Genomic DNA, 12,951 nt, shown 5'->3' on the forward strand with positions numbered 1-12,951 from the left:
TATCCAAAAATCCACAGCGAAACAGAAAAAAAAACTTGTGCGACAAAATTGAAGAAAAAATAAAATTTTGTAAATTTTGGGGGCTTCCGTTTCTACACAGTGCATTTTTTGGTAAAAATAACACCTTATCTTTATTCTATAGGTCTATAGGGTTAAAATGATACCCTACTGATAACCTACCATATAGGTTGGATATCGTCGTACTTTGGAAGAAAATCATAACTACATGCAGGAAAATTTATATGTAAAAAATTCTCATCTTCTAACCCCTATAACTTTTTTTTATTTTTCCGCATACAGGCCGGTATGAGGACTCATTTTTTGCACCGTGTTCTGAAGTTTTTATCGGTACCATTTTTGTATTGATCGGACTTTTTGATCGCTTTTATTAATTTTTTTCATGATATAAAAAGTGACCAAAAATACACTATTTTGGACTTTTGAATTTTTTTGCGCGTACGCCATTGACCGTGCGATTTAATTAATGATATATTTTTATAGTTCGGACATTTCCACATGCGGCGATACCACATATGTTTATTTTTATTTACACAGTTTTTTTGTTTTTTATGGGAAAAGGGGGGTGATTCAAACTTTTAATAGGGAAGGGGTTAAATGACCTTTGTTAACTTTTTTTTTTTACTTTATGTTGCAATGCTATAGCTCCCATAGGGACCTATAACACTGCACACACTGATCTCTTATGCTGATCCCTGCAGAGCCATAGCTTTGCATGGATCAGCGAGATAGGGGCTCGATTGCTCAAGCCTGTAGCTCAGGCTTGGAGCAATCAAACCCAGATCGGACGCGGCAGAGACAGGTAAGGGGACCTCCGCTCGCGTCCTAGCTGATCAGGACATCGCGATTTTATCGCGATGTCCCGATCAGCCTGACTGAGCTGCCGGAAAGTGTTTACTTTCATTTTCAGACGTGGCGGTCAACATAGTGTTGGTGCTGTGCAGGCGTTCTTAGTGTTGGTGCAGGTGCAGGCAGACATGGCATTTGTGCTGTACTCTATACACGCTAATTCGGACTTATGTTTATAGCATATTTAAATAAGTGGGACTTACGCTCTTAGCATGTATACTGGACTAGCGCTCAGTACACATGGTTCATAGCATTTATACAGTACATGCACTCTTAGCGTTTATTCTGCGCACATGTGGTCAGCATCTATTCTGCATTTACGCTCTTGGAGTTTATATGGCACATACGCTTCCTGTGTTTGGCATCCTTTTTATTGCGTTTTTTCTGGCGTTTTTTGCCTTTGAGGGGAAATTGCATTTTTGGCCCCTTTGACGTTTTTTTTTTTTTTAATTTGTTGGGTACAAAAAAAAGAAAGAAAGAAGGATGCAGTAGTGATGGAAAAAAATTATTTAATGAAACTTATATTTTTTATAACAAAAATGTATAGATTTCTAAACAGGGATCAATTTATGTGGGCAGGCAAGATGATTGCCCCTCTTGCCTCTTGGTAACGCTGTGGAGACGGTGAAACATGTAGAGGCGGGCAATTGAGTGTGTGTTTTAACATTACAGAACGGATATAGGCATAAGGGCACTGCAGGGCCATTATACATGGATACATGGAGTATTAACTCCGTTCATGAATACAGCTTATATATAGTATCCGTTCTGTATTATTTTAATCCTTGTTAGGGGTTTACATTTTAACAAGATATAATAAAGGTTATTTTTTTAAGGGTTGGCTCTAAAAGGTTTTTTTTTACCCCAGGCTTTTGCCTTGGGATTTGGTCATTCATGTGTGTGTATGTGCTTTTCCCTTTTTTTTTTATATATATATTTTTTAGGTAGTACTACTACTCCCAGCATGGAACACACTGTTCCATGATGGGAGTAGTAGTTCCTGTACTAATAGACAGATTGCCCTATATATATGGATGCGATCGTCCATAATATACCAGAGATGTGGAGCAGCTCTATACAGAGCTCGCATCTCTGCACTATACTCCGGCCGGCTAGTGATGTGAATAGAAATTCACCATTCATATTTTCCGCCCAGAGCAGGGATTGGCTGAATGGTGGCAGCCAATCCCCCTCTCAGCGGGAAATATGAATGAATGAGTGATGTGAATTCTAGTCACATTACTGGCCGGCCGGAGTACAGAGCAGGGATGTGAGCGCAGGAGAAAGCTGCTCCGCATCTCAGGAATGAAGGATGAAGGACGATAACAGCAGGTGTCAGGAGTGACACCCACTGTGATCTGTACTTAACTGCAGGTACTACTGCTCTCAACATAGAGCACAGTCTGCTCCATGCTGGTAGCTGTAGTACCTGCATTAATAGACAGATTGCAGTGAGTGTCACTTCTGACACCTGTTGCGATCTGTCTATTAATGTAGATAATACAGCTCCCAGCATGGAGTGTGCTCCATGTTGGTAGCAGTAGTACCTACAGTTAAGGAAAGATCACAACGGAAGTCATTCCTGACACCCGTTGCAATCCTCCTGTATAAAGTATACGTGTGGCCGGCCACTCTTCTATGGTCCCATGCACTGACGTATATATACACCTATTCATATTTCCCACAGAGAGTTGTGATTGGCCGGATGGTTCCAGCCAATCACAGCTCTCTGCCGGAAATATGAATAGGTGTATATATACGGCAGTGCAGGGGACCATAGAAGAGCAGCGGCCGCATCTATACACTATACAGGAGGATCGCAAGGGTGTCAAAAGTGACACCCGCGGGGGATCTGTCAATTAGTACAGGTACTACTACTCCCATCATGAAACAATGTGTTTCATGCTGGGAGGAGTAGTACTACCTAAAAAATTTAAATAAAATTTTTTTTTTTAAAAAGTGAAAAACACACACACATAAACACTACATTTTTATTATTGTCGGCTACATTTTTAATGCCCTGCCCGCTCCCACATAAATTGATCCCGGTTTTAAAAATGAATACAAATTTTGTTATAAAAAAAGATACATTTCATTAGATACAATTTTTTTCCATCACTACTGTATCTTTTTTTTTTTAATGGTACCCTACGGAATTTTATTAAAAAAGGTATCTCCATCACTTTTTTGGCTCGCTAGAGTCCAAAAAAGAATAAAAACCGCTTGCAAAAACACCAAAGTTAAAACCCACATATAGTTTTCTTGGCTTTTTTTTTACTCCCATTGACTTCTATGGGAGAAAAATGCCATGATTTCAGGGAAAAAAACGCCTTTGGCTCAACATGCTGTGACTTTGCAAAACTGCCAAGAAGCTGAAAAACGCCAAAAAAAAAGAGTGAAAAAACTCCAAAAGGATTAAATAAAAAAACGCCAAACTGAAAAACGCAAAGTGAAAAAATTATTTTACAATTTCTCATTGATTTACAGCTACCATCTGGCCGCAGTGTTTTTTTCAAGAAAAAAACTCCATGGGGGCTGTTTTGGCGTTTTTTTGGGAAAAACGCACACACAAAAAAAATAAACAAGTGGAAATTTAGCCTAAATTGGGTTCTGTGTTAGGGTTATGGTATTGGTTCATGATTATAAATTCTGTTATTTTTCCTATTAGATTGACTTTCCGCGCGCTAAAGGCATGCCCTCCGTCGCAGTTATGGGAACAAATCTGACCACTTTGTTAAGTTTAATGTCTTTCATACAGGATTGTATGTATCGTTGTAATCACAAGCACGAGTGAGAAGCCCCGAGCACAAGTATTAAGCCTATAAGGCTGTATTTGTGTGAGGGGCGTGAGTATTTTCTGCCCCTTGAACTTCTAGGCGTGGCGTTAAGGAGTTGTGGGTAGGGTTGGGGGTATATACTTACTGGCGGGGCGTACGGGACATTTTGTGGACCCTCCCAAATTTTTTCTATTCAACCATTATAGGGTAGTTTCGCTAAAGGCGTGCCCTCTGTCGCGGTTATGGGCACACATCTGACCGCTTTGTTAAGTTTAATATCTTACAGGTATCACGGGCACGAGTGTGAAGCACGAGCACAAATATAAATAACTTATAGAAGCAGTGAGTTTGTGGAGTAACAATACTAATCCTATAAACCTTGTAAAAATAAATATGACCAAGATAACCCTACACATATCACCCACTAAAATTGTAATATAATTTATTAAAATACAGTCTTCTATACAGCTGATATATCCTGTTGCTGTGTCCCTCAGCAATCAGCAAGGGGAATTGGCAGCAAGTGCTGAATTTATCTGCAGTGCCTCCACAGGAGAAACTGATCATTACACAGTTGCCATGTAAATTATACAATGTGCAGGACCCAGCTCATCAATACAATTTACATGGTCAACCCCTCTGTAGCTAACAAATAAGAGTCCTACACAGTGCATGACACCTTTATAATCTCTGAATCCCTGAACAGGGTGTTTTTCCTAAATCACAGAACCTTTTGAATATACATTGCATTACTCCTATACAGGTAATATACAGGTAGTCAAATATAAAACATATTCCATTTATGAAAGAATCCTAATATATGAAAGCAGAGATGGACCTACCTTCTGTCTGCTGTTGTCCAAGCTGCTTCTTGCGTTTGGCTTCAAGGACAGGATTTTCATACTGTGTTTTCCTGTTTATGTGACTGCAAAGGAAGACAATGATGTCACTAATAGCCTCTATTGAGGGACAGGAATGAAGTCCATTATAGCTGCTACACTTAGATGACGTAGACTGACAGGATGTTTATCCAGCCATAAAAAGGGGAAAACTATTTCAAGGTACCAAAAATAACCATCGGGTAAATAATGCTCTCTGCCTCAATATGATTCCTTTGCAGTGCAGAGTTATAATACAGATGTACTTTGTTACACAATGGAAGTTTCCATACTACCGCATGACGCATGTATATGTATGAGGGTGTTTTTTTTATCTGTTTTTATATCATGTGATATCATGGGAAGCAAATTGCACCATGCTCTGTGGGATGCGGTATGGATAACAAAGAAGTTAGCAAAAATGGAAAAACTGCATCCAAGCAACCTAGGTTTCTCCTGACCTAGAACCATGTTTGCCCAGGGACTGCATCCACTTCAGCCTGATTCACTTAAAGGGGTATTCCGGCTTTATACATCTTATCCCCAATCCAAAGGATAGGGGATAAGATGAATGATCGCAGGGGTCCCGTCGCTGGGGACTCCTGCAATCTCTGTGCAGCCCCCGGCATTGTGTGTCTAGCGCTGCCTCTGAGACGGGGACGTGACATCACGCCCCCTCCCATAGACATTAATGGAGGGGGCGTCACACCCTCGTCTCAGGGGCAGCAACCAACACAGAATGCCGGGGGCTGCACAGAGATTGCAGGAGTCCCCAGCGGCGGGACCCCTGCGATCATACATCTTATCCCCTATCCTTTGGATAGGGTATAAGATATATAAAGCCGGAATACCCCTTTATCAGAGTCTGAGCTGTATTACTATATACGGCCGATAGACATAAACGGTGCTTTGCCTTCATCTCAGACAAGGCCTAACCGGATGGAAATGCTTTAGATTTGTCTCAAGTAAATCCACAGTGGCAAATCCATACAAAATCATATAGGTGTTGGTGTGGATTTGTTACAGATTTGTAGCTCAGAATCTTAGAGCGGAATATGTTCATGTCAGATCAATGTAACTACAATTTTACTACATATTTACAGTCTTTCCACAGCAAAATCTGCAACGTCATCAGAAGTAAATCCGAGTTCTGAAAACTGCATAAAACAGGCAGCTTGGCTGTTTATGGATTCCTGACCACCTCCAGCAGCAGCAATAAAACTGGAAGTGACAATTGAGGTGTGACTTGCATCTATTATATGGATATTATATATATTTCCCAGATGGGATTACCCCTTTAAAGTCTCCTCCCATTATTATTTATGGATGCCAGGCTATCAGGGGTTATCAGGATCAGAAACAAAGAGACAATTTTCTTCAAAGATAGCACCACACCTGTCCTTTGGTTGTGTGCATTGAAGTAAATGGAGACAAGTTGTAACACCACACACAGTCTGAGGACAGGTGTGGTGCTGCTTTTTGAAAGAAAAAAAAAATTACCCTTTTTTTTTCTTCTTGATAATCCCTTTAATGAGGAACACTGGTGGACTTTTTTTTTTTTTTTTTTTCAAATCAACTGGTGCCAAAAAGTTATGCAAATTTGTAAATTACTTCTATTTAATTATCTTAATCCTTCCAGCTACTGTATACTACAGAGGAAATTGTGCAGTTCTTTCCAGTCTTACCACAGTGCTCTCTGCTGACACCTTTGTCCATGTCAGGAACTGTCCAGAGAAGGAGCAAATCCCCATACAAAAGCTATCCTGCTCTGAACAGTTCCTGACACAGACAGAGGTGACAACAGAGAGCACTGTGGTCAGACAGAAAATAACTATAAAACTTCCTCCATTGGAAAGCAGCTGATAAATACTGGAAGGATTAAGATTTTTAAATAGAAGTAATTTACAAATCTGTTTAAAGGGGTACTCCAGCCCTAAGACATCTTATCCCCTATCCAAAGGATAGGGGATAAGATGTCTGACGCGAGGGTCCCGCCGCTGGGGACCCCCGCAATATTGCATTCTGCACCCACCTCTTTAAGCTACACGCCGCGCTGCCAGCTCACAAACTGTCGGTGCCGACCACGGGGCCAGAGTATCGTGATGTCATGACTCCGCCCCTGTGTGCCTTCATGCCCCCGCTATGCAAGTCTATGGGAGGGGGCGTGAAGGCACTGGGGGGGCGGCGGAGTTGTGACATCACGATACTCTGGCCCAGTGGTCGACACCCGGCAGTTTGTGAGCTGGCAGCGCGGCGTGCAGCTCAAAGAGGTGGGTGCCGAATGCAAGATTGCAAGGGTCCCCAGTGGCCGGACCCCCGCGATCAAACATCTTATCCCCTATCCTTTGGATAGGGGATAAGATGTCTTAGGGCCGGAGTACCCCTTTAACTTTCTGGAGCCAGTTGAGTTGAAAAATTTATTTTTCCACTGGAGTACCCCTTTAAGATTTCAATTTTCAGCCATGGATTGATGGAATTTTATATACTCAACACTTGAATCTCATCCCTTAAACTAGGGTTTCCCTAAACAGGGTGCCTCCAGCTGTTACAAAACTACAACTCCCAGCTTTCTGAGCATGCTGGTAGTTGTAGTTTTGCAACAGCTGGAGGCACCTTGTTTGGGAAACTTTGCCCCATACATATAAGGTCACTTTATACAAGTTGCAGTTTATGTATATTAGAGAGAATTACTTACTCTACATAGTAGACACCATAAACAGGATCTTCAATCTTCTCCCACCCAGCAGGCAATTCTAAAAAAAAAAAATAATGAAATAAATAAATAAATATTTTAAACAAATACAACAATAGGTGCTCACTACATCAATATCAACCCTATGGTCATAGATGTAAATGTGGTTGACAGTCACATGTTTATGTAACATCATGTAGACAGAGAGCGGACATTACGGGGGAGATTTATCAAAACCCGTCCAGAGGAAAAGTTGCCCAGCTGCCCATAGCAACCAATCAGATTGCTTCTTTAATTTCTCATAGGCCTTGTTAAAAATGAAAGAAGCGATCTGATTGGCTGCTATGGGCAACTGGGCAACTTTTCCTCTGAACAAGTTTTGATATATCTCCCTGTACATCTTTACCTACCTGATTATATTTGGCATAAAAGATAAGCGTCATTGGATAACGTATTTGACGCTGATCCCCCATGCTTTATAGTAAAAACAAGCCAATTCAAGTAAGTCTAGTGGTACATATATAATATATTCATATATATATATATATATATATATATATATATATATATATAGATAGATAGATAGATATAAAATTCAATGTGTGTATGTTCCAGCATCACGTCTAAACGGCTAAAGATATTAACATGAAACTTGGCACACATGTTACTTATATGTCAACAACAAACATAGGATAGGTAATTTAAAGGGGTATTCCAGGAAAAAACTTTTTTATATATATATATATATATATATATATATATATATATATATATCTCAACTGGCTCCGTAAAGTTAAACAGATTTGGAAATTACTTCTATTAAAAAATCTTAATCCTTCCAATAGTTATTAGCTTCTGAAGTTTTCTGTCTAACTGCTCAATGAAGATGTCGCGTCCCGGGAGCTGTGCATGATGGGAGAATATCCCCATAGGAACTGCACAGCTCCCGGGACGTGAGCCATCAGAGAGCAGTTAGACAGAAAACAACAACTCAACTTCAGAAGCTAATAATTATTGGAAGGATTAAGGTTTTTTAATAGAAGTCATTTACAAATCTGTTTAACTTTCCGGAGCCAGTTGATATATAAAAAAAAGTTTTGGCCTGGAATACCCCTTTAACCCTTACTCACCCCCATGTGCCAGGAGTGGGGTTTTTGTTTAAAGTCCCACACAAGTCTATGGGAAATATATGTTACTGCATAACTTCCAAATGGCTGGAGATATTTCGATAATACTTGGTCAAATGTTACTTATATGTCCACTTAAAATATAGGATAGTTAAATTAACCCTTAACTACCCCCATTTGTGAGGGTCAGGGTTTTTGTTTAAAGTCCCATGCAAATCAATGGGAAATGTATGTTCCCTCATAACTTCCGTACAGCTGGAGATATTTCAATACCTGGTACACATATTACGGGTTGGGATAGGAGGTCGAGACAGGAGGTCGGGATAGGAGGTCGGGATAGGAGGAGTGGATATGAGGACGAGATAGGAGGATGGGATAGGAGGTTGGGATAGGAGGTCGGGATAGGAGGAGGGGATAGGAGGTCGGGATAGGAGGTCGGGATAGGAGGTCGGGATAGGAGGTCGGGATAGGAGGTCGGGATAGGAGGTCGGGATATGGGGTTGGGATATGACAACAATATATGGGGATGGGACATGAAGTCAAAAGCTTCCTCCTTTGTTGATTTTCCTCCCCAACAAGGATTAGGAAGGAAAAAACAGGCAACCCCGGGTACTCAGCTAGTCTATATATATATAGAAAAAATGCAGGCAGCACACCACAGCTTGTATCAAAAAGGAAGGTGAGTTTATTCCATGATGTGATAGAGACTACGTTTCTCCAGCCTCGCGCTGGCTTTCTCAAGTGCTCAGCACTTGAGAAAGCCAGCGCGAGGCTGGAGAAACGTAGTCTCTATCACATCATGGAATAAACTCACCTTCCTTTTTGATACAAGCTGTGGTGTGCTGCCTGCATTTTTTCTGTGGATTGAAGAACCAGTGGGCCGAGGTTCAGAACATGCGTGCACCCCTTTTCTCTTTTTGCCATATATTTTTGGATGTGCTGTTTCTATTGCAATTATATATATATATATATATATATATATATATATATATATATATGGCCAGCTTGATCCTCATTCCTAAACTGGATATGTATTGTAGACACAAGCATGACCTCCTATAAAAACATTTACAGGAATGGTGTATTCTTATCAACACTAGCGTAAATAAACATGCACTAGACCATCAGTCTGAAAATTGTGGCCCTCCAGATGTTGCAAAACTACAACTCCCAGCATGCCTGGACAGCCAACGGCTGTCCAGGCATGCTTGGAGTTGTAGTTTTACAACATCTGGAGGGTCGCAGATTGGAGAGCACTGTACTAGAACTAGGTGGATATGAATTCTGCAACTAAAGTGTCTAAATCATCAAGTGGATTGTATAAAAAAATGTTTTTTAAAATAATAATCTAATTAAATTTGTTTTCTTATTTTATGTCACTTCATTTAATATTTTTTCATCTTATGAAAATAATGCCTAGGAAATAATAGCCATAACACATAATCCAAGAAGATGTATTATGTTGGAAAACATAAAAACCTGTTAACCAAAATTTTTTGTGGAATGTAGTACCTTGTATTACCCTGTAGGTGGCACCAGTCTATACAAACAAAAATGTTAGAAACAAAGATTCTGCTGCATAGCTTTTCAAGATTCATTTAGATTGCACACACGCATAACCTAAATAAGGCCGCATGGGGCATTTTTTGTTCTGTATCTTTGTACTGTATCTTCTTTTCGCATATATCTCAAATCTATCATGTTTTCTTATATCGTCTCCAGCTATTAATATATCATAATATTCTGAAATCTCCTGAAATTCATTTTAGTCTGCTCATGCTACCCGTGGGTGCTGTTTTTTTTAATGTTTTACCTCGTTTCGTCTGGAATACATTGTCGTCTATGGGGGCGCTAACGTACACGTAAAAATCTCCATCCGTAAAAATTCTGTACGCACTCCGAATTTCTGTCCAGAATTTTTCTGGTCAGATTCCGCAGTGTGAACCTAACCTTACAATGATAGCCAACGTGGTGCTGTGATGCGATAGTTCACGAGTGCTGCATTATATTCAAGTTGCACCAATTAATGAATAATAGCGCAACTATTAGACGAGACCTTGCATTGCACAGGGCCATATAATGGCCTCAGGGATTCTGCATGCCGCCATATGGTGCAGCAGTTAGCAACCCTATTCTTCTGTATTCAATTATTAAAAGAAATATTAAATTAATTATTGATTTTGCTAAATTTTTTGGACATGTTTTAAATGGTTTTGTGGCTCGGAAGGCTGTGCACCATATATATTGTTGTTTTTGTGCTCACTTCCTTTATCTTTATATTTTTTTGCACATTGAGAGAGCGCGGTTTAGTGTGCATTGATGGATGTGTTGCCTCTATCATCTGTATTAAAAAAATAAGTGAAAGTATACAGGTGGTGTAGGATGTGAGAAGTTTGATGGTTTTCCCCATTTTGTGTCTTTTTCCTGTTGCACGTAATTTCCTCGCTGCATACCCTGTTGCATGTCTTATTCCCGTTTCCCATCCCTCATTGTGTGTCTTTTTCCTTCCCCCACTGCACATCCCCCATTGTGTGTCTTTTCCCCATTTCGCATGCCTCGTTGCGTGCATTTTCCCTATTTCCCATCCCCAATTGCACATCCTACTTGTGTGTCTTTTCCCCGTTTCACCCCGCCCTGCTACGCATCCTTTTAAAAATTAACACAACGTAACATGTTGGGTGCACAATTTCTAAAAATAGATATAGAAACCCTGACAGAAAAACAGCACTAAATAAGAAATGTGCACGTTTTAGGCAAATGTCAACTCCACCCAACCCCCCCCCCCCCCCCCCCATGTGCAATAAATATATAATAGGATACATATGGAGATACAATATGGGCCTACAGCAAGCTATGGACACTAAATTACTAATACATAACCATAATACGGCGGAATCCATGAGCACTATCAGGCGGTATTAGTTCGGCCGTAATTAACATCAAGCTATTATGTCAGCAAGGATTCCTAATCAAAACACATAGACCTCTACAATATTGCTGTGTGTGATTAAAACTCAAGAACCATATTGTACATAGGAGGAAAGTACAGAACACACATTTACACAGCAATATTAGCAGATTTCGTTGATTCTGCCATAAGGGTAGGAAATTGCGTAGTCTAAACTCCGACACAACACAAAACACACACGGACTAATTAGAAGATATTTTCATTTGGCTGCAGACCAGAGGCAAAACCCACTGACATATTTCCATAATCTGTTATTTAACAAGGCGGGGGACTGAATACATTATTAGAGGCAAATGGGGAAGATATAGGTGAACATTACAAGAGATTATTATACTTGGGATTATTCATATTCAAATAGTGTAAACATAAAAATTATATAAAAATAAAAGTATGTTAAGGCCCTCTCACTTTTCACTTGTCTGTTTTTGTAAAGTTGACAACATTAAATTGTGCCTCTGTTATTGCCCCTGGAAATGCATGAATTGTCTGACATCTGGGTGTTACCATTTTCGGACCCGACAGTGTAAGAGTACATAGGAACACATCTATGGGTGCAAGGGAAATTATAACTTCTATTGGTAATTTATTTCTACAGTGAGGGTATGTTCACACGGCAGAATGTCCGTGCTGAAGTCCACATGAATATTCGGCAGAATTTCCATGCCAGATGTTTGTGGTGTTTAAATTCAGATTTCAGCATCCGCAGAAAGAACACTCAAGTCTATTCTTTCTGTTAAGTCTGCAAGGAAATGCACTTTAGTCTATGAGACTGCACATTTCCCGCCGGTTAGTAAAATAACCGCATGTTGTTTCTCGTGCGGACATTACGCACATTTTTCGCCCATGTGAACCCAGCCTTTTTCTTTTGTTGTTAAAATATTTTTTACATTTTTACTTACAGAACTAAGGAACAGGAGCCCAAATGGTCTCCATTTACTATAGGGGGACATCAAAACTATAAACAATGCTTGACAGTTTAGGAAGAAGCAGACCTGTTAAATATGATGAATTAGGGCTTATGATTTTCAAGGGAAGATAGAGGAAGAGGGTAGCATTAGTCCCGAAATGCGTTGTCCGTATGTATGAATATATGTACGATCCCTAACAAATTATTTTAATAAGGAGAACACTGCTCCTGAAACGACTAATTCCTCGCTTGGACATTGAGGTGAACATCAATCTGATGGCATCCTTTTCCCCCTGATGCATTGTATAAAGGGAATTGGTAATGTTAAAACGGTAGCCCAAACTGTGAAAAGCATGTTTCAGAGGAGAGGACATGAGGAGATTGAAATATAGTTTTATAGGAAAAGATTTCGTAAAACTTGTAATTTATTTAATTAAACCTCTAATTTTACTAGGGTTTATAGTTCAATGGGCAGTCCCACACAGGAGGAAATGCTGTTGGTTGTCAAGTACCACCACCCACTCAACCTAAGCCTGAAATCAGTAGATGTTTAAAAAGTACCTGTAATTTTCATAATACATGTTTTTAAATCCTCCCAATTCACTCCCCCCATCATGATAAACCAGCCCTGCCTTTATTTTTATTAGTTTTTAGTTTTCTACCTTGATATTATTGTGTATCTTCTGCTCAATCTCACTGAGCTCCACAGACTGTGAAGGGGTGTCCTCCAGCAG

At 39.9% G+C, this 12,951-nt stretch overlaps 1 protein-coding gene across 7 annotated transcripts in view; it reads right to left on the minus strand.

Annotated features, from left to right (window-relative positions):
* Window positions 1-12,951, minus strand: part of MAGI1 (membrane associated guanylate kinase, WW and PDZ domain containing 1) — a 550,433-nt gene that overhangs the window by 93,779 nt on the left and 443,703 nt on the right. For all 7 annotated transcript variants that reach the window (XM_056524555.1, XM_056524556.1, XM_056524557.1 and 4 more), the window contains 2 exons: window positions 7,218-7,275; window positions 4,487-4,569 (listed from right to left, as the gene is read on the minus strand). In XM_056524555.1, coding sequence (XP_056380530.1) covers window positions 4,487-4,569; window positions 7,218-7,275 — 141 coding nt within the window. The remainder of the gene's footprint in view (window positions 1-4,486; window positions 4,570-7,217; window positions 7,276-12,951) is intronic.

The sequence above is a fragment of the Hyla sarda genome, chromosome 6, assembly GCF_029499605.1.
Source record: "Hyla sarda isolate aHylSar1 chromosome 6, aHylSar1.hap1, whole genome shotgun sequence".
Lineage (NCBI taxonomy): Eukaryota > Metazoa > Chordata > Amphibia > Anura > Hylidae > Hyla > Hyla sarda.